We start from the raw sequence: 23887 nt of genomic DNA on the forward strand, positions 1-23887 counted from the left end.
GGTTCGTTCTCCCTCCTCAGGCCACTATTTTGGGTGAGGTTTGTTGGGTTGGAACCTACTAGATGTTGTCTGAGTTTTGCAATTGGTTTCGCGATTTTAGGTGGTCGGAATCTCAAGAACGAAGCAAAACGCCACAGCTGCTCCTGTCTGCGCGCGAGCTGCGGGTAGGCAGTTTTGCAGAGCTTCGTTCTCCCTCTATACTTGATGGTTTGGGCTGGTTCTTACATGGTTGGAAACGTCTTGAAGAGGGCTAGAGGTAGGTGGTGGTGCTCCGGCCAGGGGACGGCCGGAGCATGGCGGCAACTGCCCCGGAAGGCTGCTGCTCGCGGCTGTGGGAAAGCTAGGAGGGGTTTCGGGTTAGGGGTGGTCCGGGTCGGGTCTGAGGGGTCCGGGTCGGGTCAGTAGGTTAGTGGGTCGGGTTAAGTGGGTCCGGGTCCGGGTTTGGTGGGCCGGGCTCGAGTCTTTTTATTTTTAAAATATTTTATGAATTAATGGGTTTTTGAGTCAATTAATTTGAAATAAAATTATTTGGACTCCCAAATAATTTTATTTGGACTTTTAAAATTTTAATTAAGTTAGTCCATTAATTTTATGGGTTTTGAGCCCATAAAAGTTATTGGGCCAGTCTTTGGGTTTTTGGGCCCATTGGGCCAGTTTAAGTTGTTATTGGGCTTAGGGTATTTTAATGGGCTTTATTAATTTAATTGGGCTTAGAATAATTATTTGGGCTTAAAGTTTAAGATATTGGGCTTAAGTATGTTAATGGGCCATATTTAAGTAAATGGGCTTGAGTGTTAGAGCCAACAGTCCAGTACAATCCATGAGAAAATTTGCATGTGTCCTGATTATATATTTAATTATTTTTATGCATTTAAGTTATTTTAATATTTATATGTTAGTAAGAAATTTAATTAAATATATATGAAGGACACACATTTTATTCAAGTACATGCATTCATGAAATAATATTTTATGCATAATTTAATGTTTAAGGTTGAGCAAGAAAATATTTTATGTTGGAAGTTGAAGTAGTGTGACAATTTAAGGGGGATTCGTCCCCATATGATTGAAGGGCAGTTTACTGCCAATTTAAGAGGTGATTCATCACCGGCCACGTACGTTGGTTTTCACGCTGATCAGTATTTAATGTATGATTTAAGGTTACACTACGGATACAACCATGCGATGTTAGAAAATTAATTGTTCAACAATGTTTATGTATTACGTATGATTATGATATTTAAGTTCATTTAAGTTAAGTTATGTTATGTAATTTTTAAGCATGCTCATTCATGTATATGTATGTATTAGTATTTAATTGTTTTAAATTATTTTAAACCCTTGTTATGTTAGCATGTTGGGCCTCTAGGCTCACTACACTGGTATGGTGCAGGTGAGTTCATAGAGGAGGATGTAGCTCCCACCGGAGGCGAGGACGTATGAGCGGACATGCAGTGACCCCGTGACCGTGATAGATGTTTGAGTCACATGCATGTTTTATTTATGTCGGCATGATATATTTTTATTATTTGTCAGTGGTTGTGAGTTTAGAATATTTTATTAACTATTTTCAGTGCATGCAAATTTTATACATTTTATTTATGCAGTATTTTTTTAATTAAATGTTTGACTCAGATATTTATTTTATTTTTAAGAATGCATTTTTATTTAAGTATTTATTTGTTTATTTATTTAGTTATTTTAAATCTTTTTATTCTGTTCATATACGTATGGGCGTATATGTACAATACTTTATTTAGTAAGTATATATAATAATAAAAAAATTTTTCCGCATATTTATTTATTAATTATAGAGTTAGGGTCGTTTCAGTTGGTATCAAAGCACGGTCCTCGGAGGGGTCCTCACTGCTATGCGAGCTCATAAATCCACGCTACCGGTCTGTAAGTTTTAAATGTTTGTAGCATGATTTAATTTCTAGAATTTAAGTTAGCATTAATTTTAAACCACTTAGTTATGCATGGCGATTTACGTAAAGAAATATGGGGTGATGCAATATGCCTCGGAGACGAGTAGTCCTTAGGGGTGAAATTGGGTAAATTAAGATTTTGGTGCAGCTACTTGGAAATATTTTCTGCGTGCAGGGAGAATTCTAGTAGGAGGAAATTCCACGTGTGCGTTGCTGGATTCAGGAGCCACGCATTCGTTTATCTCCCGGGATTTTATCAGACGGATAGGCATTTCACCGGAGGTTGTAGACAGTGGTTACGATGTTACCAAGCCATCCGGACAGATTATCACTACCACTAGTGTTATCAGGATCTGGAATTGGAGTTGCAGGGACACTCCATTCGAGCAGATCTAGTGGTTCTTCCATTGACTGGGTTTGACTTGATTTTGGGTATGGACTGGCTATCAGTTAATGGAGCTTCGATTGATTTCCGACGTAGGACAGTGTCAGTGAAGCCAACAGGAGGTGAGATGTTTACTTTCTTTGCATCTCAGTCTAGCAGTATTCCTCAGATGATATCACTGGTTCGTGCGAGGAAACTGTTGCGCCATGGATGTCAGGGTTTTCTTGCTAGTGTGGTCACTACCTCAGATATTTCTAGCAGATCTTTATCAGATATAGACGTGGTACGTGACTATCCAGATGTTTTTCCTGACGATGTTGCAGGAGTTCCACCCGTGAGAGAGGTGGAGTTCAGTATTGAGTTGTTGCCGGATACTGTGCCTATGTCTAAGGCACCGTATCGACTTGCTCCTACAGAGATGAGAGAGTTGAAGGAGCAGATTCAGGAGCTGTTGGAGAAGGGCTTTGTTCGCCCTAGCTTTTCTCCATGGGGAGCTCCAGTGTTGTTTGTGAAGAAGAAGGACGGCAGCATGAGATTGTGCATTGACTACCGAGAGCTTAACAGAGTCACAGTGAAGAACAAGTATCCACTGCCGAGGATAGAGGATCTATTTGACCAGTTGCAGGGAGCTTCAGTGTTCTCCAAGATCGATCTGCGATCTGGTTATCATCAGTTACGTGTTAGAGATGCAGATGTGTCCAAGACTGCTTTCCAGACACGATATGGGCATTACGAGTTCTTAGTGATGCCCTTTGGGATGACCAATGCTCCAGTGGTTTTCATGGATCTCATGAACCGAGTCTTTCAGCCGTATTTAGATCAGTTCATCATAGTCTTTATTGATGATATTTTGATCTATTCTAGGAGCATCGAGGAGCATAGACAGCATCTTCAGACAGCCTTGCAGACTTTGAGGGAGCATCGTTTGTATGCCAAGTTCAGCAAGTGCGAGTTTTGGCTTGAGCAGGTGGCATTTCTTGGCCACATTATTTCGAGAGATGGGATTGCAGTTGATCAGTCTAAGGTTGAGGCAGTGCAGAATTGGGGTATTCCGAAGAATGCTTCAGAGATTCGCAGTTTCTTGGGTTTGGCCGGATATTACAGGAAGTTCATCAAGGGTTTTTCCTCTATTGCAGTACCCTTGACTTCCTTGACCAAGAAGAATGCGAAGTTTATCTGGAGTTCAGACTGTCAGAGGAGCTTCAATCAGCTGAAGGAAGCACTCACTACTGCACCAGTGTTAGCGATGACAGTACCACACGAGGAGTTAGTGGTGTACACCGACGCGTCTAAACTAGGTTTAGGCGCAGTGCTTATGCATTGTGGTAAGGTTATTGCGTATGCGTCGAGACAGCTGAAGATTCATGAGCAGAATTATCCGACGCATGACTTGGAGTTGGCAGCAGTGGTTTTCGCTTTGAAAATCTGGAGGCACTATCTGTATGGCAAGAAGTGCAAGATTTTCACAGACCACAAGAGTCTCAAGTACTTCTTCACACAGAAGGAGTTGAACATGAGACAACGCAGATGGTTGGAGTTGGTGAAGGACTATGATTGTGACATTAGCTACCATCCGGCCGATGCTTTGAGTCGGAAGTCGTCGGTGGTATCATGTTGGACTGTACAGTTACCACTACAGAGCGAGATTCAGAGTTTTGGCTTGGAGTGTTATCCGAGTGGCCATGCACCGAGCTTGTCAGTGTTGACGGTGCAGCCAGTGTTGAGAGATCGGATTAGAGAGGGACAGTCCACTGATGAGGAGCTACAGCGATGGAGACAGAGAGATGAGGCCAGAGGTAATCTCTTGTATACAGTGGAGGATGGCATCGTTCAGTACCGTGGGAGGATGTGGGTACCGAACGTTGATCAGTTGAGAGCCGAGATTCTAGCAGAGGCTCATGCATCTCCGTACTCCATTCACCCCGGAAGTACGAAGATGTACCGAGGCTTACAGTTATCGTATTGGTGGCCCGGGATGAAGAGTGACATCGGGAGAGTGGTGTCAGAGTGCTTGACTTGTCAGCATGTCAAAGCAGAGCATCAGCGTCCAGCAGGACTTCTTAGACCTCTCCCTATTCCGGAATGGAAGTGGGAGAATATTACGATGGACTTTGTGGTTGGCTTACCGAGGAGTACCAGAGGGTGTACAGCGATTTGGGTGATTGTGGATAGACTCACCAAGTCAGCTCATTTCTTGCCGGTGAGGACTACTTATACTTTGACACAGTATGCAGAGCTTTACATCAGAGAGATTGTTAGACTGCATGGCATACCAGTGTCTATTGTGTCAGACAGAGATCCGAGATTCACATCAGCGTTTTGGAAGAGTCTGCACACAGCTTTGGGGACGAGACTTTTGTTCAGTACAGCATTTCATCCCCAGACAGATGGTCAGTCTGAGAGGGTGATCCAGGTTCTCGAGGATCTTCTGAGAGCTTGTGTCATCGACTTCCGAGGATCTTGGGAGACTAGACTGCCATTAGTGGAGTTTACCTATAACAACAGCTTTCAGTCGTCTATAGGTATGGCTCCATATGCAGCACTTTATGGGAGGAGATGCAGATCTCCGGTGCATTGGGATGAGGTTGGAGAGAGGATTTTGTTGGGGCCGGAGATTGTGCAGCAGACAGCTGACATGGTGACGCAGATTCGAGACAGGATGAGGACAGCGCAGAGTCGGCAGAAGAGTTATGCAGATGCCAGACGACGCGATTTGGAGATTCGCGGTGGGTGATCACGTATTCTTGAAGGTGTCACCTATGAAGGGAGTAACGCGTTTTGGGCGGAGAGGCAAGCTTAATCCGAGATACATAGGGCCATTCGAGGTCTTGGAGCGAGTTGGCACGTTGGCCTATCGTTTAGCTCTACCTCCAGAGCTAGCGGCAGTGCACAACGTTTTCCATGTATCCATGCTTCGGAGATATGTCTCCAATCCGTCGCATGTATTGGATTTTGAGCCCTTACAGTTGCCACCAGATCTTGTTTACGAGGAGAGACCAGTGCGGATTTTGGCTAGAGAGGAGCGGAGGCTTAGGACGCGGGTCATACCGATGGTCAGAGTCCAGTGGCTGAATCACTCGGAGGAGGAAGCTACTTGGGAGACCGATGAGGATATGAGGACTCGCTACCCGGAGATGTTCGGGTAAGTACTTTAATTTCGAGGACGAAATTCAATTTAAGGGGGGGAGAATTGTAACACCCGGTATTTTTAATTACATAAATCCGCCTGCATAATTAGGATATTTAATTATTTAAATTTTAGATTTATGGGTTAAATAATTATGTGAATTATTTGTGCATGATTTAATTTATTTTTAAGCTTTTAACCCATAATTAGTAAATTTTTATGATTTTTAGTATTTTAATTATTTGATCGCGTAGACGGGACCGTGGACGGACGAGATGACAACTTTCTAGCCAAATTATTTGATGAGCCTTTTTAGAGCCCTAAAATATTATTTTGAGTTTTATTATCTCAAAATTTTAAGTATTTAATTTTATATAATTTTAGGAGTCCTTTTTATCCAAAATTAGCCAAGATAATGACTTTTAATCACTTTTAAAAATTCCCTTAATTTTAATTTCGGGATTTTTATTAATGTTTCAGATTTTTAAATATTTATTTTAGAATTTTGTGTTAAGTTATATTTTATCTATATATTTAATATCCTTAATAATATATTAATTACCCTATTTTCTTAAATATTAAAAACCCTAACCTAATCTACCCAAACCCATCGACCAAGCCATCAGCCGCCTCCCTCCATTCTCCATATTCATCTTCTTCACCTAGCAATCCTTGAAGAACTCCATAGCTCGTTTTTGAAGGTTCAAGTCGGTTGTCATCGCCCCCGTCGTCCCGGACTCGTCGCCTTCTCGTTTTCTCTACTACTTTGGTGGAAGGCATGATTTTTCCTTCTCTTTTCTTCTCCATATCAGTATATGCATGTGGGTATCGTGTATACATCAAACTTTTCCAATATTTTTCCAGAAAATTTCGGTTTTGGACGTTGCACCTTGTTCTTGCATTGTTTTGGTTTGCATACTCACGTTTTTCTTGCATGGATTGTGCATGGCTGCTGTCCACGGTTCAGAGGGGGTCCAAGGGTCCCTAGGATTGGGTTTGGTCAGATTTGTGGGGCTGTAATGGGCTGGAGTCGAAGCCATGTCTTCTGGAGCCAAGCAAATCGCGCGCAGGTTTTTGGCTTCTGGTAGAATGGTTCGTTCTCCCTCCTCAGGCCACTATTTTGGGTGAGGTTTGTTGGGTTGGAACCTACTAGATGTTGTCTGAGTTTTGCAATTGGTTTCGCGATTTTAGGTGGTCGGAATCTCAAGAACGAAGCAAAACGCCACAGCTGCTCCTGTCTGCGCGCGAGCTGCGGGTAGGCAGTTTTGCAGAGCTTCGTTCTCCCTCTATACTTGATGGTTTGGGCTGGTTCTTACATGGTTGGAAACGTCTTGAAGAGGGCTAGAGGTAGGTGGTGGTGCTCCGGCCAGGGGACGGCCGGAGCATGGCGGCAACTGCCCCGGAAGGCTGCTGCTCGCGGCTGTGGGAAAGCTAGGAGGGGTTTCGGGTTAGGGGTGGTCCGGGTCGGGTCTGAGGGGTCCGGGTCGGGTCAGTAGGTTAGTGGGTCGGGTTAAGTGGGTCCGGGTCCGGGTTTGGTGGGCCGGGCTCGAGTCTTTTTATTTTTAAAATATTTTATGAATTAATGGGTTTTTGAGTCAATTAATTTGAAATAAAATTATTTGGACTCCCAAATAATTTTATTTGGACTTTTAAAATTTTAATTAAGTTAGTCCATTAATTTTATGGGTTTTGAGCCCATAAAAGTTATTGGGCCAGTCTTTGGGTTTTTGGGCCCATTGGGCCAGTTTAAGTTGTTATTGGGCTTAGGGTATTTTAATGGGCTTTATTAATTTAATTGGGCTTAGAATAATTATTTGGGCTTAAAGTTTAAGATATTGGGCTTAAGTATGTTAATGGGCCATATTTAAGTAAATGGGCTTGAGTGTTAGAGCCAACAGTCCAGTACAATCCATGAGAAAATTTGCATGTGTCCTGATTATATATTTAATTATTTTTATGCATTTAAGTTATTTTAATATTTATATGTTAGTAAGAAATTTAATTAAATATATATGAAGGACACACATTTTATTCAAGTACATGCATTCATGAAATAATATTTTATGCATAATTTAATGTTTAAGGTTGAGCAAGAAAATATTTTATGTTGGAAGTTGAAGTAGTGTGACAATTTAAGGGGGATTCGTCCCCATATGATTGAAGGGCAGTTTACTGCCAATTTAAGAGGTGATTCATCACCGGCCACGTACGTTGGTTTTCACGCTGATCAGTATTTAATGTATGATTTAAGGTTACACTACGGATACAACCATGCGATGTTAGAAAATTAATTGTTCAACAATGTTTATGTATTACGTATGATTATGATATTTAAGTTCATTTAAGTTAAGTTATGTTATGTAATTTTTAAGCATGCTCATTCATGTATATGTATGTATTAGTATTTAATTGTTTTAAATTATTTTAAACCCTTGTTATGTTAGCATGTTGGGCCTCTAGGCTCACTACACTGGTATGGTGCAGGTGAGTTCATAGAGGAGGATGTAGCTCCCACCGGAGGCGAGGACGTATGAGCGGACATGCAGTGACCCCGTGACCGTGATAGATGTTTGAGTCACATGCATGTTTTATTTATGTCGGCATGATATATTTTTATTATTTGTCAGTGGTTGTGAGTTTAGAATATTTTATTAACTATTTTCAGTGCATGCAAATTTTATACATTTTATTTATGCAGTATTTTTTTAATTAAATGTTTGACTCAGATATTTATTTTATTTTTAAGAATGCATTTTTATTTAAGTATTTATTTGTTTATTTATTTAGTTATTTTAAATCTTTTTATTCTGTTCATATACGTATGGGCGTATATGTACAATACTTTATTTAGTAAGTATATATAATAATAAAAAAATTTTTCCGCATATTTATTTATTAATTATAGAGTTAGGGTCGTTTCAGCCGAGCTCTCGAGCTCCGTGGCTGAGCTCCCCGAGCTGACCTGGCAAATATGGTGAGGGAGCTTGGCCGAGCTCCATGTAGTAACCAGTCTCTAATATAAGTTAATCAAAAATATAATGATGATTAACTAGCTAAAACAAGATTTAAGAATCAAAGCAGGGCTCAAAAGAGGGTTCTGATCTCGAAAAGTCCGGAGGATGGATCGGAGGCTCTGTGAGGATCGAACGCTCCGAAGGGAGTTCAGACGGTCCGATCACATCCGGATAAGTGGATGAAGATTTGATTTGGCAGAAGGCTAAGATCGGACGCTCCGAAGGTGAGATCAGACGGTCCGATCATATTTCATCAGCAGTGACGTCACAAGCTAGGACACGTGTTCGGACGTGGTTGCTAGATGAGTTCGGACGGTCTGATATCAGGGTTCGGACGGTCCAAACTCTGTCTATAATTAGTGGGCCGATGATTCATTTTCAAGTGCACCTTCCAAATTCTCTCTCTCGTTCCTAGCTCCTTTTAGGCGAATTTAGGGGTTTCTAGGCGTCGTATTGGGAAGCCGAAAGTGGCGGAGCACCTCGGAGGCATTTGCGAAGCTGTGTAGGGATGACAATGGGGCGGGTCTCATCAAACCCGCCCCGACGGGGCGGGTCTAGACTCGCCAAAGCGGGTCCATAAGCGGGTCCGGGTCGGGTCTCGGGTTTGACCAAACCCGCCCCGCCAAAGTATTATATTAATATAAATTTAAAATATTCATGTATATATATAAATATAAAATATATATATAATATTAATATATAATTATATTATTATACTAAATAATTAATATTTTATCCATAATTTGAATGTGCAATATTATTGGATTGAAATGAATTTAGTTTATTATGATATGTTTAGTATAAAAATAAATCATTATAATGTTTTTTAACTAATAAATATTAATTAATTACAAGTTAATAAATTTAAACTTTTGAGAATAATTTTTTTTGTCTTAAATATTAAAAATCTATATTTGAAATTAAATTTAATGATATTTTTTATTTTTAAACTTTTTATTTTTTTTATTTTAATAAATTTAAAATTATTTTATTTATGGCGGGTCCAACGGGTCTAACCCGGATTGGACCCGCCGGGTTCGCGGGGCGGGGCGGGTTCCGGGTTTAGCCAAACTCGCCCTAGACCCGCCCCGTTGCCATCCCTAGAGCTGTGCCTAAGTTTTGAGGCGATCGTCGTCAAAGGGTTGATTACGGACGCAGGTATAACTTCGTATCCCTAAAGAGTTTAGAGAGTATGAGATAGCTTAGTTAAGACTTTTAGGATATTATAAGTGATATGATAATTATTTCTTATAGGCTTGGATTGTGAATACCTGGACTGCTAGGTTGTTAGGGTGCTCGGGGTTTCCTTCTTAGAGGTACGAACGTATTATCCGAAACACCAGGTTGAATATACATGTATTGTGTTTGCATATTTTATGTGACATTATTATGTGCATTGATATTATGCGGCATGCATATACACGTTGAACTTTATGCCTTGTTTTGCATAGCCGGTAGATTGGGTCGCTCAGCCCTGTATTTTTAGTGGATGGTTTTCCATGGACTTGGAACAGGTTATATCCACAGGTTTATGGTATAGGAGTCACCTCTTGATGCGACGACCCAGCGTGTTACACACTATGGCGCCTTGACTGAGCAGTTTTCCTAGATAGGTTTTCCAGTACCCTTCATACTGCATATGCATGCATGATATATGTATATTCGTACTTTTGTACTGAGCGTTATGCTCACGTCCAAGTGTTTTGTGTTGGACACCTTATTCGATGGTAGGACTCATGTTGGACGGGCTTGGAGGCAGTGGTCGTTGAGCTGCAGTGATTGCGCGATGATCCTACTTTCCCTTTCAGGTTGTTAGGTTGGGCTCCTAGTGCTTTTCGTTCGATGGGGTTGTATAATAATTCTATTTTTTCCCGGTTGTTATGCCGGTGTATGTTGTATCTTTTGGATTAAGCTTCCGCTGGATTATTTTAAATCTTATTTAAGTTTCATTTGCATGCTTAATCTCTGATTTGTTTAGTGATCCAGGTTGAGTCACTACACTCCCCGAGCCGACCTGGAAAATATGGTGAGAGAGCTTGGCCTACCTCCCGAGCTCCTGTGGCCGAGCTCCCCGAGCCAACTTGGAAAATATGGTGAGGGAGCTTGGCCGAGCTCCCTAGCTCCCGTGGTCGATCTTAGAGTGTTAGTGAGAGCTTTCATGCTTAGTGTCATCGATGAACTGAGCTAGTATCCTTCCGGGGTATTCATATATAAAATTAATATAAATTTTTATTGATTTAGTGATTGTTTGAGATTTAAATAATGGGGTATGAATTTTTTTGAATATATAGTCATATATGGTTAATGAGAAACTTTTATTGATTTTGAATTTTAGAATATCATTATGAATTACCGAGCTATATATTCGTTTTTTTTTTATAACTAATAGGAATAACCAAAGATCATTTAAAATATATCCTAAATATATCTCTTGAGATCAAAAGAGAAAAATGATACAAATGAAGGAGACATTAATTCAAATTCAAGCTGTGATATTGAAAAATATTTTAGTAGAAATAAAGAAAAATAATTAGGGGATAATTTGATGATTGAAAAAATAACTATTCACTCTTATTAACCACCACAAAAAGGTCCATTTCTATTATTTATTCGCCTCAGGCCCCATAAAATACAGGTACGACTCTGGGTATGACATCTCTCATATTTTTACACTTCGATGATCATATAATTACAAAAATTTCACTTGCACTCATTTTTTTTTACTTTTTGCGGATATTCATTTACAAGATTTCCATTTTTTCTTTCACTATTTTTTAAATTTTCAATAAAAAATGAAATGTACAAGGCATGCAACGTGTGCGTTTGTGTGCTAGTATTATATTATAACTAGTAATTGAGGCACATCCGATGTGTGTGCGACGTGATACATAAATATTTATCTATTGGCATGAAAGCAACCCTCTCCACATAATTCGGAAGAAAATGGAGTGAATTGAAAAGGGGATAAAATAAAAAAAATGTGTAAATTGGAAATGATAGAAAGAACAAGGGTGAGTGGAGAAAATTTTTGGATTAAGAAAAATTAAAGTAAGATATCATTCAATTTTTATGTGGTGCTAAACTTAATAAATAGTAACATATAATAATTTAAAAATATTTGACATACGGATTTGGGCTAAGCGAAGCTTAACCACTTTGTTTGGGTATTGGGCCGTTACATAATAGGAACTAAACGCACGTTTTGGTTTTGGATAGATTTGAATGAATTAATTTGCTCAAAATTTAAATTTAAATTTTTTCAAAAAAAAAAAGGTGAAAAATTAGTATAAATATGGATTTAAGTGGAAAGTCAAGTCTCAGACTACAACTCGGCCAACCAATTTTAGTAGACGATTTCAAACTGGCGCCACAATTAATCTGGAACGTGTAGTAATTCTACCCACGGTTTCCCAGTTAGGCACGAAATCTCTGGAGGAAAACCCCAAATCTGATGTATCCAGCTATGAATTCTCTGATTCGTAAGGCATGGGGATCCGTCGTACACCGATTGGTTTTTGGTTCGAGTTCAAATCAGAATCCGAGTCCGATCTCGGAGTACGACACGTTCCTGCAGATGATGTACATACATGATTCATCTACAGGTGAATTCGACCGGATTCCGATCGATATATTATTGCAAATTCTCAGAATTCTTGGTCCTAGAGAGTCGGCGAGGCTGAGAGCGGTTTGCAAGTCCTGGAAATTTATCCTATCGGATAATCGGCTCTGGATTTATTTTCTACAGAATGAGCAAGAGCCTTGGAGCTCCATTTTCTTCGCCGAAACCAACCTACGATCCGGTTTTCCTCTTCAGTAAGCCCGATTCTGTTTTTCACTTTTTTTTTTTTTCAAGTCCAGCGATGTTAAGAAATTAGACAGGATCGGATGATGATTGTACTGTCTTCTCTTCTCCCCTTGCGTTTGCTGATAAAAATGAATACTCTCTTATTCACTTTTCGGTGAACATGCTAACCAAATGTCTGAGTATATGCTATCTCGATGTATAGTTTTCCACTGATAATTTTTCACATTGCCAGCATTCAATTTCTCTTTTGAACTCTACAAATTGATTCTATTACCATATATGCATTTTCGTTATCATTCAGACTGACCTTGTTACAATCTGCAATCTCTTCACTTATATGAAATCTTTGCGTGAATACCTAGAGGACCATTTGATCCTCAGCTACTGAAAAGAGGTTAGGGAGGTGAACTGTTGACGCTGCATTCATTGCTCCTGATATTTTCTTTACCTTGTTGCATATTTTGACCATCTCGACTCTCAAGGCAGTTGATATTGAGGTTGTTGGCATGAATTAGTGGTAGAGTGAACTTTTCGCCTGTCTGAGAAGATGTTGGCGACTTTATGGTTATCCTAACAATAAATCATTTTTTTACAGGGTGTTTCCTACTCTGTTGTCTGACCTGTCGTTTATGCACATCTACTGTCAACGTGTGCAAGTTCCTGGAGCTATCATAATTGATGGTAGGTGTAAGGTACTAAGTGTGTTTTTTTTAAACCCGAAACTGGTTTTTGTACATCTCACACTGGCTGAGCAACTTAGACGAATAAGTTCTTTTGTTGTTTCTTACCTCCTTCGATTTATTTAAATTTAATATAGTACGTTTCAACTTCTCAAATGAAAATCAGAAAAGGAGGACAGAGAAGAAAGTATCATGGTTATGAATTGATTCCTAGACATTTGAAATCATTTAGCTCCTACTGTTTTTTTTAAAAAAGTTTTAAAAGAAAAATAATTGAATTTGAACGTACTGACTGATTTCATTTCCATTCCAACTTTTATCACAGGTGGCTCAGGGTACTGCAAGTATGGGTGGAGCAAGTATTCCTCTCCATCTGGGAGGTCAGCTACATTTTTAGTAAGCTTTCTGCTTAAAGTCTGATATCTTGGCTGCTTGTCCTTTTATGCTTGTATCACTTGTCCAAATGATTATTTAAACACGCCTTGGACTCCTTTTATGATTATTGTTTTTTTTTTTGCAGGAATTTGGAAACATTGAATCTCCAATGCCCTCTAGACTTAGACATTTCTTTTCAACAATTTGCCATAGGTGATCTTATGAGTAACTTTACAGGCTTTATATGTTAAAAAAGTAATTTAGTTCCCTATAAATCTGTTTATTCATCTTCATTTCCAACATGGATGTGAAAGTACATGCATCATTCTCTGTGTTTTAACATTCAACTCACATTCTTCATAAATATGCATAAGTTTGAAATTCATGGTGTTTTAGGAGTACAACTACTTTCGATCCAGATTTACGTTTCCCTTGTTTTCTTGGTTGTAAATTACTTTGAATTTAATGGTCTGCAGGATGCAGGTGAAAACATCTACTCAACCAATTGTTGTGTCCATACCGCTTTGCCATTCCGATGGTCAGTTTCCGAAATTTTCTGGCTATTTTGTCTGTTATTATAGTTTTTTCCACTCTTATGGTTTGACTATAATTAATTTTCGAAAACTTACATGTGAACATGAGGTTTTGTGCCTGTCTGCGTCTTTTCATTTGTTGACTTATTTAACCGCCCATTTCATTGTTCATTGTAAATAATTGCTTTGCATACCAAGGGAAGTCATGAAAAAAGGTATTTGTATGTTTTGTTTCTAGTTAACAAACAAACAGATATGTTCAACAGAACTTTTGCCCCTTTTAAAGGCATTTAAGCTGTCAGTTTCAACGACATGACATTAGGGATAGTTTGAAATTTAACCTCCAAATAATATTTTCAAAAGTTTATGATCTTCCTCGTGCCAAAATGATATTCACAGTGTCAGTGAGAGTCAATATCCCATGGGATACTACCTTTTTTAATATGTACTTCTCTTAGTCCTTGTTAACATCTGTTCAGGTACACAGTCTGCTAAAAATTCAAGAAGACGGCTAGAGGAAGTCATCCACTCAACATTATTTGACATGAATGTTCCTGCTGTTTGTGCCGTCAACCAGGTATTTCTTCCATAAAAGCCTGTGCAACACATTTTCAGTTACCTGTGAAAATATCGTCAATGGTCGATTCTTCATATCCTTGGGACCTTGTCTAGGCCCTGTAATGAGCAATTAGTAGGCCACTAGGCCATGACTTGAGAGTAACACTTTTTCAAGAAAAATCCTTTTAAGAAGTACCTAACACCTCACTTTATTGAATTTTAGGACTCGTGAATCTTGAGAACCGTATCATGTAACCATCACCTGTTGACGTTGTTGCCTGAAACACAATTGTTTTCTTTCGCGGGAAAAATTCAAGTTATGCTGAAGGAATTATTATTCTTGGTCTGCGGCATTCAATGCCATCTTAAAATTCTTATTTTTCATTTTCTCCTTACTAAAAATTATCACGCATTGGACCTTAAAGTTTTTCATATTGAGACGAGACTTGACCTGGCATGTCAGGAAGTATGAGAATTGCCATGCACAAGCTCTGCAGCTCAGTGTGATTGTGAACCCGGGCTCATCTTTGATAAGTTAGAGGATTAACCTCCATGCAAATTTTTATCTCGTCGTTGATGTTAACTATCACCAAAAAATTGTGGATGTAAGCTCTAGTTTGGATAGAGTGAAATTTTATCATATTCAGGATTGTAGTCTAGGTTTAGATTGAAACTACCAGGCTGTAATTGAGTGAATTTTTTTTAAAAAATTCACATACTAGAGAGCATGTAAAAAAATAGAATTTTATTTATTAATAAACACGGGTTTTAATTTTTAATCTGAAGAAGATGTCTACCAGTTATTTCCTGTTGTGCAGCTTAACTATAATTATTGTCCTATGTTAGCACTGTTTCAGAACTCTTTTTAAAGTGTAGGCAACCTTGGCTTTGTTTGCTGCAAGACGAACATCAGGGATTGTTGTTAATGTTGGTTTCAATCAAACATCAGTTGTTCCAAGTAAGTCCTTTTTTCTAACTGAGTTGGCATTATGTGATGTGCTTCACATTTCTATGAGATTTAAGTATCAGTTCAATGTTAAGCATTTAATTTATGCGGTGATCAAGTGGGCATTTTATTGTTTCTGGGGAGGGTGATTGGTCAGTTCCAGAATATTTGAGTGTTTGGTTTTGTGTTGGACAGTTTTGCATGGCAAAGTGATGCATGAGGTGGGTGTGGAGGTTATTGGAATTGGAGCTTTGAAACTTACAGGATTTCTTCGAGACCAGATGCAACAGAACAATATAAATTTTAATTCCATTTACACTGTTCGCGCTTTGAAAGAGGTAAAAATTTCCTCTTAATCTGCGTAGAACCTTTTATCTTAGCTGTCTTTCCTTATCAGGGTTATTTAGACGGTGATGGTGTTTCAGATTGTCCAAGAGTTAAATCTGCTGTTGTTTATCTGTTTTGTGACTCGCAGAATCTGTGTTATGTTGCTTTTGATTATGAAGTCGAACTATCCAGAGATACACGAGCATCTTTTGTTGTTCCATCAGAAGGTCAATTTACACTTTCAAAAGAACGATATCAAACAGGAGAAATATTATTCCAGCCTCGCATTGCAGGAATGTATGTATGTTTTTTATTTACTTGTCACTTATTAGGTATCTTGTGATGCGTCAGTTTCTATGAATATATGATGGTTGGACATTGATAGCTATCCGATTGCTAATTTATTATGAAAAGCCGATGTCAAATGGGTTGATATCTGTGAGTCCTTCAAGGCCCAATGCCGTAAATTTTCTTTCTTTGCTTTGGTGCAATGGTTAATTTGTATATAATATGATGTTTTACAGGCAAGCAATGGGTCTACATCAGGCAGTGGCCCTTTGCATGGATCATTGCCATGATGCTGAATTGACATGTGATGATAATTGGTATAAAACTGTGGTATTGGCGGGGGGCAGTGCATGCTTGCCAGGATTAGCAGGTATAGGTGTATCCGTGTACCTTCAACTCCTTATTTCAGTTGATGGAAATCAGTATGATGAAAGTTTTGATTTGATGCATTCATTATTGTTTCGAATTGCTGATTCCATCTGTTGTTTTTTCCAGAAAGATTACAAAAAGAACTGTCTGGATTTCTACCAACATCCATGTTCCGTGGAATTCGGGTTTTGCCTCCTTCTCATGGTGCAGATTCTGTGTGGTTTGGAGCAAAACTTGTTAGCAATGTAACTACTGCATGCCTTTGCTAAGTTTGCTATTTAACCCTGATGCTTAATGATATGATTAAATCTTGATGCCTATCCAGTGGTTGATAAACTGGCAGAAATATTAGATATTTCCACAGTTTCCCATTGTTATTCGTATAGCCATGGACAATTTCTATCCAATTATTATCCTCCACCATATGGTCGTGAACATTGTCTAATCCAGAAGAAAAACTACCCTTCAAACGTATTTTAGTGGCACCAACGATCTTTGAATCGTTTTTCATGCTTCTTTTTACACCAACTTCGTTCCTACTTAAGTTTAAAAAGAAGATGAAACTGAGACTTTGCAGTTGATTGTGAAGTTAAATTTATGACTTCAACTTTTGAACGACGTAAATTCTTGATGCTTTTTAATGCGAGGCCTAACGTATGTGGTTTCTGGACTTCACGCAGTTGAGCACATTTCAGACATCCTGGTGTGTAACAAAACGGCAATTCAAGCGTTGGTAATATTACCAACGATTACCAACGCAAGTCAGCTGTGCATCTGTTGCAAATGGAGCTTCAAAAGCTGATGAAATGGATGTATGTATATTTCAGGTGAAACCCGTCTTCTTCATTGTAAGTAGTCAAACTCAATTCTTTCAGTTTCCAATCTAGAAACCTTATATTTTATACATTAAGCTTAATACGCTTAAGGTGTCAAAGAGTGTTGTAATAATTGTAACTCTGGACGCCTATATTGAACTCAAGTCTCAAGTTGTCAAAAGTGTGATATAATACTTTTTAATGAGGATAGAATGTATTAAAATTTGCGTTTTGTTTCTGTATATACTACTAATCGAAGAAAAATATATGTAGGGTGGTGTCGTGGTGATTCAAAACCCAAGATAATTAATTGACTCAAAACTTCAAAAGAAACATTTTCGATTCTTGTCGCAAATCCAAATGTTATTGCATGGATATTTTCGTATTTATGCGATTTACGTCTCCTCTGGTTACGTATTAATTGTGTTCATATTAGCTTCAGTTGCCGGTGTCCATCCCACATTGCGAATTTGCGATTTAAGATACTGAATTTTTATCATTTTGATTTCAAGCAGTTTCTATCCGCCCTGGCATGAAACATGGCCGATTGGGTCATAGTTTTATTGACCGGGCCTAAACGAGCCAACCCAAACGGGTCACGGGTTGAGAAAGGTCGGCCCGCGAGTTTTTTAAAAAGTAAAATTTTTTGTTTTTTTTTAAAAAAATTATGTCATAAAAACACTCATTTCAAATTATTTTTTTGAAAATTTATAATTAATATGTGATATGTTTTTAATATCTTACACTATTGTTTTATGAATAAATATCTACTTGTGTTGTTTATACTATTAGGATGTTTGATTTTTTAATTCAAAATATAATAGCTAACATAAAAATTATCATGTTTGTTTGATTTTGCCATTTATTATTTGTTACTGTAATATTTTTAATATATATACTTCAATTCTGTGTTGTTTTTCTTATTTTTGTCTTTTACTTTTTAAAAAATTTACGGTGGGTAGGCCGGCCTAGCCCAATCCACAGCGAAACGGGTTTTTAGAGACTCATTTGGAAGTGGGCCTAAACAGACCAACACAAACGGCCGTGGGTTGGAGCAGAGCGGGCCAGCTTTTTGACAGCTCAAAATTGAGAAGTCCCAGTACAATTTTTCCACTGATTAATTATTATAAACTATAAAAATGTTTAAACGCTTAAAATTGCGAGGCAACCTAAACTCTGATCCTCTTATAACATGAAACATACCACCAAATTGAAACCTTGGCGATTTAAATTTGAAACTCGAATCATACTCGAAGAGACCTAATGGCCAATAAGAGCTCTCCATGCACCTATCCTATGCTCTCGCAACACTTTATTTACATTTTGGCATAACTATCTAGATGCATGGCACCTGCTAATTCACTATCATCCCTCGGTAATGGACAAGTGATGAACCTAATTCTAATTTAATGGATATTTCAAAAAGTCAAGTTAGATTTTCTGAACCATGAACTAACCGGCTGGTGGTTTGCAGACTTGCTCGGATTTTAACCACCCACAGGCTTAACAAAACAAGCATCTTCGCTGCAAAATGAAAGCCCTAAAACTTAGTAGCAATGGTAAATATATAAATCTAATGAATGCACTTGACAGACTTGGTACAGACAAATGGTGGGAAAAGTCACAATATAATACGTTAGCTTTAATGGCAAAAAAATGGCTTACATGAAATTTGAAATCACGAATACTTTCCAGGGATTCGGCAATTTCGACCTGCTTCAGCACTGTAGCATTTATATCCTGGAACAAACAAAAAAATGATTGCACGCCTAAATTCTTGAAAAAGTAAAGCGAAATTAATTGATTAATTACCCTCTTTGTTTTCTCCAGATCACACTCCACAGACTTTATTCTGTTGAGAGAATACTGAATCATTTGCTCTTTCTCTAGTGGAATTTCAGCGGGCTTATGCGCGAGTTCTTCCAATAAACTTTCCAGTTTCTTGAGACGCTGTAGACATGGAAGGACCCTGTCCTCTTCAGTAACAGCTTCTGAGCTACTGGTAGATAGTTGGTTGGTGTGTTCTGCTTCATTTTCCAATGTGTTGGATGGACAAACATTGTTCTGCCTCCTCCAGTATTCAGTAGGGGCATTCCGGATAAGAGCGAAAAGCTTGGTAGTGAACGTTATTAATGTTCTCACCATAAACCGGAAACTTCTCTTGATAAGCTTCTCCTGGATGGCATATAGCCACTGCATCATCAAAGTACCTGACACAGATTCAACACAATTTTAAGCTTTGGCACAAGCCATGGTGTCACGTTACATAGATTTCTGTTACTGATTTGCGTATTTGAAGCCATATCTATTGCTTACAAATTTATTCACATTCCACATGCAAAACAAAATAATAATAATAACAATTTGAATAATCACAAGTTGATCAGAAAAAAACATTCCAGACATTTGGATCAAAGTACACAGCACCAGAGAGCAGAGAACAACAGATAGAATACCTTGTATACTTGGTATTGCATCCATTTTAGTATTTCGTAGATCATTGGTGAGGACAGACTCAGTTTCCAACCCTTGCTGGTTGTCACCATCTCCATCATCTGGACTGAAATGATCTTCACAACTATAGTAGACTTGTTCTAATGTTGTAGCCTACAAAATTATCATTATTAAAGTAAACTGTGTGCAAGCATGCATGCAACTACGAAAGGTCGCCTTCACTAAAACTAGCCCCAACAGTGTATTGCATGTAATCAAACTTACTTCTTCATGCACATGTGGCTCTGGTAAACTCGTAGAGCTATCTTGTCTAGGAGAGTAAGGAATATCAGCTTCAGAAACAGATTCTATCTTATAAGAATTGCTACATCTCCCCTGACAATTTAATGCACCAAAACAGTTAGTTATTATGCATGGCAAGGATAACATGCCAAGTTCCTATATTTGCATACTTACCTTCAATGGCAGGATTTGGATATATGTATCAAATTTCTGCTGGTGATCGCAAGCTATTCTGGTTATCTGCTTCACAAAAGTTGCTTCGGCATTGAACACCAGCTACAAAAGATAAATAGATAGATTACCAAGCAAACATAGTGTCTGTATTAAAACAAATTATCACCTCCTCTTCGACATGTATACCTTCATTATGTCAGGATTATTCCAAGGACCCTTGTTAGACCTTAAGCAACCTCCCTCGTCATTACAATTACATGATCCACCCAAAAAGTCAGGCAATTGACTGGGATAAAACAGCATCCAGTTAAATGATAATTTTACTCGAAAAATCACAAATGAGGTGTACATAAGAGACGAGCAAACCTCGCATCAATAACTTCCTGTAGCTTCCCCAAAGATTTAGAGTCCAAAACCTGCAAAATCAGAGAGTACAATTGACCGATTAAATAATGATGCAGTAAAGGAGAAAACAGAAAAAGGGCCATTCTTTACATGAATTTTTGAAATGGTTTTTGCATCCAAAAACTTCTCTGCAGCAGGCCAAAGCACCTTCTTGAAGCCAGGTCCAGCATTTACAATATACATGTGGTGCAGCGTCTGCCCATAAATGGAAAAAATAAAAACCAAGCATATTGTTTGTGAAGTCTCAAAAACTGTCATGATCTACAAATGTTAAAAAATACGTGAAAATATCTAAAGCACCTCAGGATAGTAACTATTATCAATCTTTGCAATGGCTGCCAATAAACTCGCGGCTGTTTTGGAGAAATTTTTAAGCCCCTGTATAAATCATTAATGATAACAAAATTAAAATTGAAAATTTAATAAGAACTAATTTTAATGCAAAATATATTTCTGAACTACTGATCACTTAGGCCATTGAATAGCAATCTTGTTCCCCTTGGTAAACGAACCAATATTAAATAAGCAATTACTGGAGAATGAACATATAATTAACAATATAGATTCAAAGATTGACTTGGTAAGTTGTTTGAGAGTCATATAAACCGACCAGGCCTTGTACATCCAAGAGAGTGGTGGTTGAACAGATGCGTCTCTTTGCAGCTATGGAACAAGCAGGGAACTTCTCATGTAGAGCTCTCTCAAACTCCTGAACATGGTATTTTAAGTATCTTTCAATTGAAGTGACTCGAATTAATTTACTTGGATGAGCTTTTCCAAGCCTTTCAATGTAGACAGGTCTGCCTTCTCTATCAACTCCATGATATCCTTGGGGGTAAGAGTGCAAGACTTCTTCCAGCTCCTCAAACTCAAAGTCCTGAAATTCAATCATCAGAGAACAGGGAATATAACATCGGAAAAACAGAGGCACTAAGCAGACACCCTCCCACGCGAAAAGAGAGGTTCGAAAATCCAGGCTCCAAATAAGCAGAAGTCCCAAGTTAAGCGTGGAGACTAAACCAGGGATTGAAAAACAGCACATTAAGTTGAAAAACAGCACATTAGGAGAGACTCTGTGGTCTGCTAAGAATCCTTTTCCTAATTAATTAATCATAAATCATGAAACGTTACATCTGATATGGTGTCAGCTCCGTATTCTCTCCTCCAATTAAGCATTTCTTCCCACATCTGGATGGTCTTTTCAATGTTGAAGTCTCTCGCTTTCAAAAATCTGTGCAATAAAAATGGATCCCTTCACTTCAAACAATCTCGTATCATAGGATGAGGCTGTGGTATTGGAATGGACTGGAACCAAGAAAATTTACTTGACGAGATAACAAAACGCGTAACAACTCACCTCAGTAGAGTATGGTAGTCATCATGTCTAACAGGCAGCAAATCTCTGTCAAGAAGCTTTTGACGCAGATCACAGACAGCACTGTCCTCTTTTGCGTCCCTCACATCCTCAATAGAAATGGAAGGCACTCTAAAATCTACTTTCCTTTTCCCTCTTTTCTTGAGAGAATGGGTGAGCTTATTTGAAGCATCTATCGCCTTTTTCTTTAAAGCTCCAATTTTTGATTTCCTCCTTTCATCTTCAGAATTTTCATAGTCAGATTTCCTCTCCCTTGGTTCGTTGCACACCTCTAGGCCTTGAATGCCTAATGTATCAATTAATCGAGTCAAGGAGAAACAAAACTACTCTAACATGCTAAAATTCGAACACAGGCAGTGTTATCAGGGATTTTATTTGCTTGATAAGAACTAAGAAAGATAACAGAAGATAAGAATCTACACACCTGACATTCCAGCCAGATTAGAAAAGAACGGAACCTCAGTGTCCAACATACTTGGTTTCAAGCAGAACCATCAATCTCGATAATCTACATGATCAAGAACGCAGATGATTAAGATCTCGAAGCTACTTGCATTAGTAAATCAACTCCTAGATCATTTAGAACGAAATTTGATAATCAAATACCAACAAAAAACAAGCTTCCATGGCGAAAAAAGGGGAACGATTTCAGGAACTTTCAAGTTTCAACATTATTCTCTACTCAGTTACTTTGGAAAAAAATTCGTGGTCGCTTTTCCTAGTAAAAACCTCTGGAGTCAAAATTACTTTCTCAACCATGCACATCTATGGAAAATTTTCAAATGTCATAACATCGCACGCTTTAGCAATGTCTTCTAACTGTTTCGTGGCTGGTTTAATCCGGAACTAGCTCGAGATCGCGTTCACTCCGGTACTTACAATCGAATTCAATAGAACGAAAAGGCCACGCCTCACACCAACATAATTTACAATAAAATCGGCTCAAACTTCCTTGTCAACGACCCAACCAATACGATCAGAAAAATCCAGCAATGCCAAAATCTCCATCACAAACAGCAAAACAAAGAAGAGAACGAATGACTTATGCAAAAATAACAGCACAGAACCAATCATTCCTCCACATCATTAAGGTCAAATCCTTCATCAACTCAAAAATTAACAATGCGATCAATTCGATCACCATATAACGAATCTCACCTCGCACACAATCAGAAAACATCAAATGATTCCTCGAGAAAGCATGCAAACATATAAAAAAAACAGATGATACATACATGCATCCACAGATCACGAGGTCTATATAGATACATCAAAAGAAACAAAAAAAAAAAAAAAACAGAGACGAGTCACCCACACATAAACCCTAGAACAGAATATCAGCTGGATCAATACCCGCCGAGGCCTATTGCATTGATTCTCCCGAGCTCATCGAACAAAGAAAACAAATCGCAAATGTGCATGTACGCAGACAAAACCATAGAAAACACACAGATTTCTCGAAAGGAGTGCGGCGATATTTTATCGATAAAATTCTGGAAATTGAGATCGAATGATAACGAAAGATCTGAGAAATAGAATCCGAGAATAAACAAACTGTTATAAATATATATATATATATATATACATACATAATAATAATGATGATAATATTAATTATTAATTAATTAAATAAATAAATAAAATTAAAACAATTGTGTGTTCCCTGTTTTGTCCCCCATTGCAGGGGTAAAAAAAGGGCAGAGGTGAGGCAGAGGAAGGTCAAAGCCAAAGGCACGAAAGAATAAAGTGAGAGCGTGCCTGTAATTTACCTTTTTAACCCTTTTTGGGTTTAACCGAGGCGGTGAATAAGGATAAAGTCGTTGCGCGCAACAGTACTTTTCTGTTTCGACCTAAGCTTAGCCATCAGAGTAGGGCCGTTGTTGGTTTCTTTCAGTTGTTTTACTCCGCGGTTAAAATCTAACTCGGGTCAACTCCGGTTTTTTTACCCATGCTTTTAAACCTTACAAATTATTCGAGTTTTCAAAAAATCAGGCCGTCGCCCATGAAACTAAGGATGACAAAAATTCCTGAAATTCCGACCCTTTCC

At 38.3% G+C, this 23887-nt stretch overlaps 2 protein-coding genes across 4 annotated transcripts; one reads left to right on the forward strand and one right to left on the reverse strand.

The window, feature by feature from the left end:
* Positions 1–11791: 11791 nt before the first annotated feature.
* On the forward strand, positions 11792–17424 carry LOC140866318 (actin-related protein 8). Of its 3 annotated transcripts, XM_073271290.1 has the most exons (12): positions 11792–12267; positions 12855–12940; positions 13265–13335; positions 13460–13527; positions 13791–13852; positions 14327–14424; positions 15282–15363; positions 15547–15689; positions 15827–15975; positions 16203–16336; positions 16462–16580; positions 17016–17422. In XM_073271290.1, the coding sequence occupies exons 1-12, from the start codon at positions 11906–11908 to the stop codon at positions 17070–17072; spliced, it is 1431 nt and encodes a 476-aa protein (XP_073127391.1). In that variant the 5' UTR covers positions 11792–11905; the 3' UTR covers positions 17073–17422. The 3 variants fall into 3 exon arrangements, 2 of the variants coding, with proteins under 2 accessions (XP_073127391.1, XP_073127392.1); XR_012144851.1 differs by lacking the exon at positions 17016–17422 and having other exon boundaries at positions 15827–15979; XM_073271291.1 differs by lacking the exon at positions 11792–12267 and having other exon boundaries at positions 12855–12951; positions 13265–13319; positions 17016–17424.
* An 827-nt stretch (positions 17425–18251) lies between these two features.
* On the reverse strand, positions 18252–23364 carry LOC140866317 (phosphatidylinositol/phosphatidylcholine transfer protein SFH13-like). Its single transcript, XM_073271289.1, has 15 exons — positions 23156–23364; positions 22265–22348; positions 21823–22126; positions 21597–21696; positions 21076–21342; positions 20766–20843; positions 20556–20660; positions 20427–20476; positions 20247–20346; positions 20061–20162; positions 19869–19979; positions 19607–19757; positions 18963–19360; positions 18816–18890; positions 18252–18674 (listed from the first exon to the last, which is right to left on the reverse strand). Exons 2-15 carry the CDS (start codon positions 22311–22313, stop codon positions 18654–18656), a joined length of 1911 nt encoding a protein of 636 aa, XP_073127390.1. The 5' UTR covers positions 22314–22348; positions 23156–23364; the 3' UTR covers positions 18252–18653.
* Positions 23365–23887: the final 523 nt, after the last annotated feature.

This window comes from Henckelia pumila, chromosome 4 (assembly GCF_033568475.1).
Source record: "Henckelia pumila isolate YLH828 chromosome 4, ASM3356847v2, whole genome shotgun sequence".
Taxonomy (NCBI): domain Eukaryota; kingdom Viridiplantae; phylum Streptophyta; class Magnoliopsida; order Lamiales; family Gesneriaceae; genus Henckelia; species Henckelia pumila.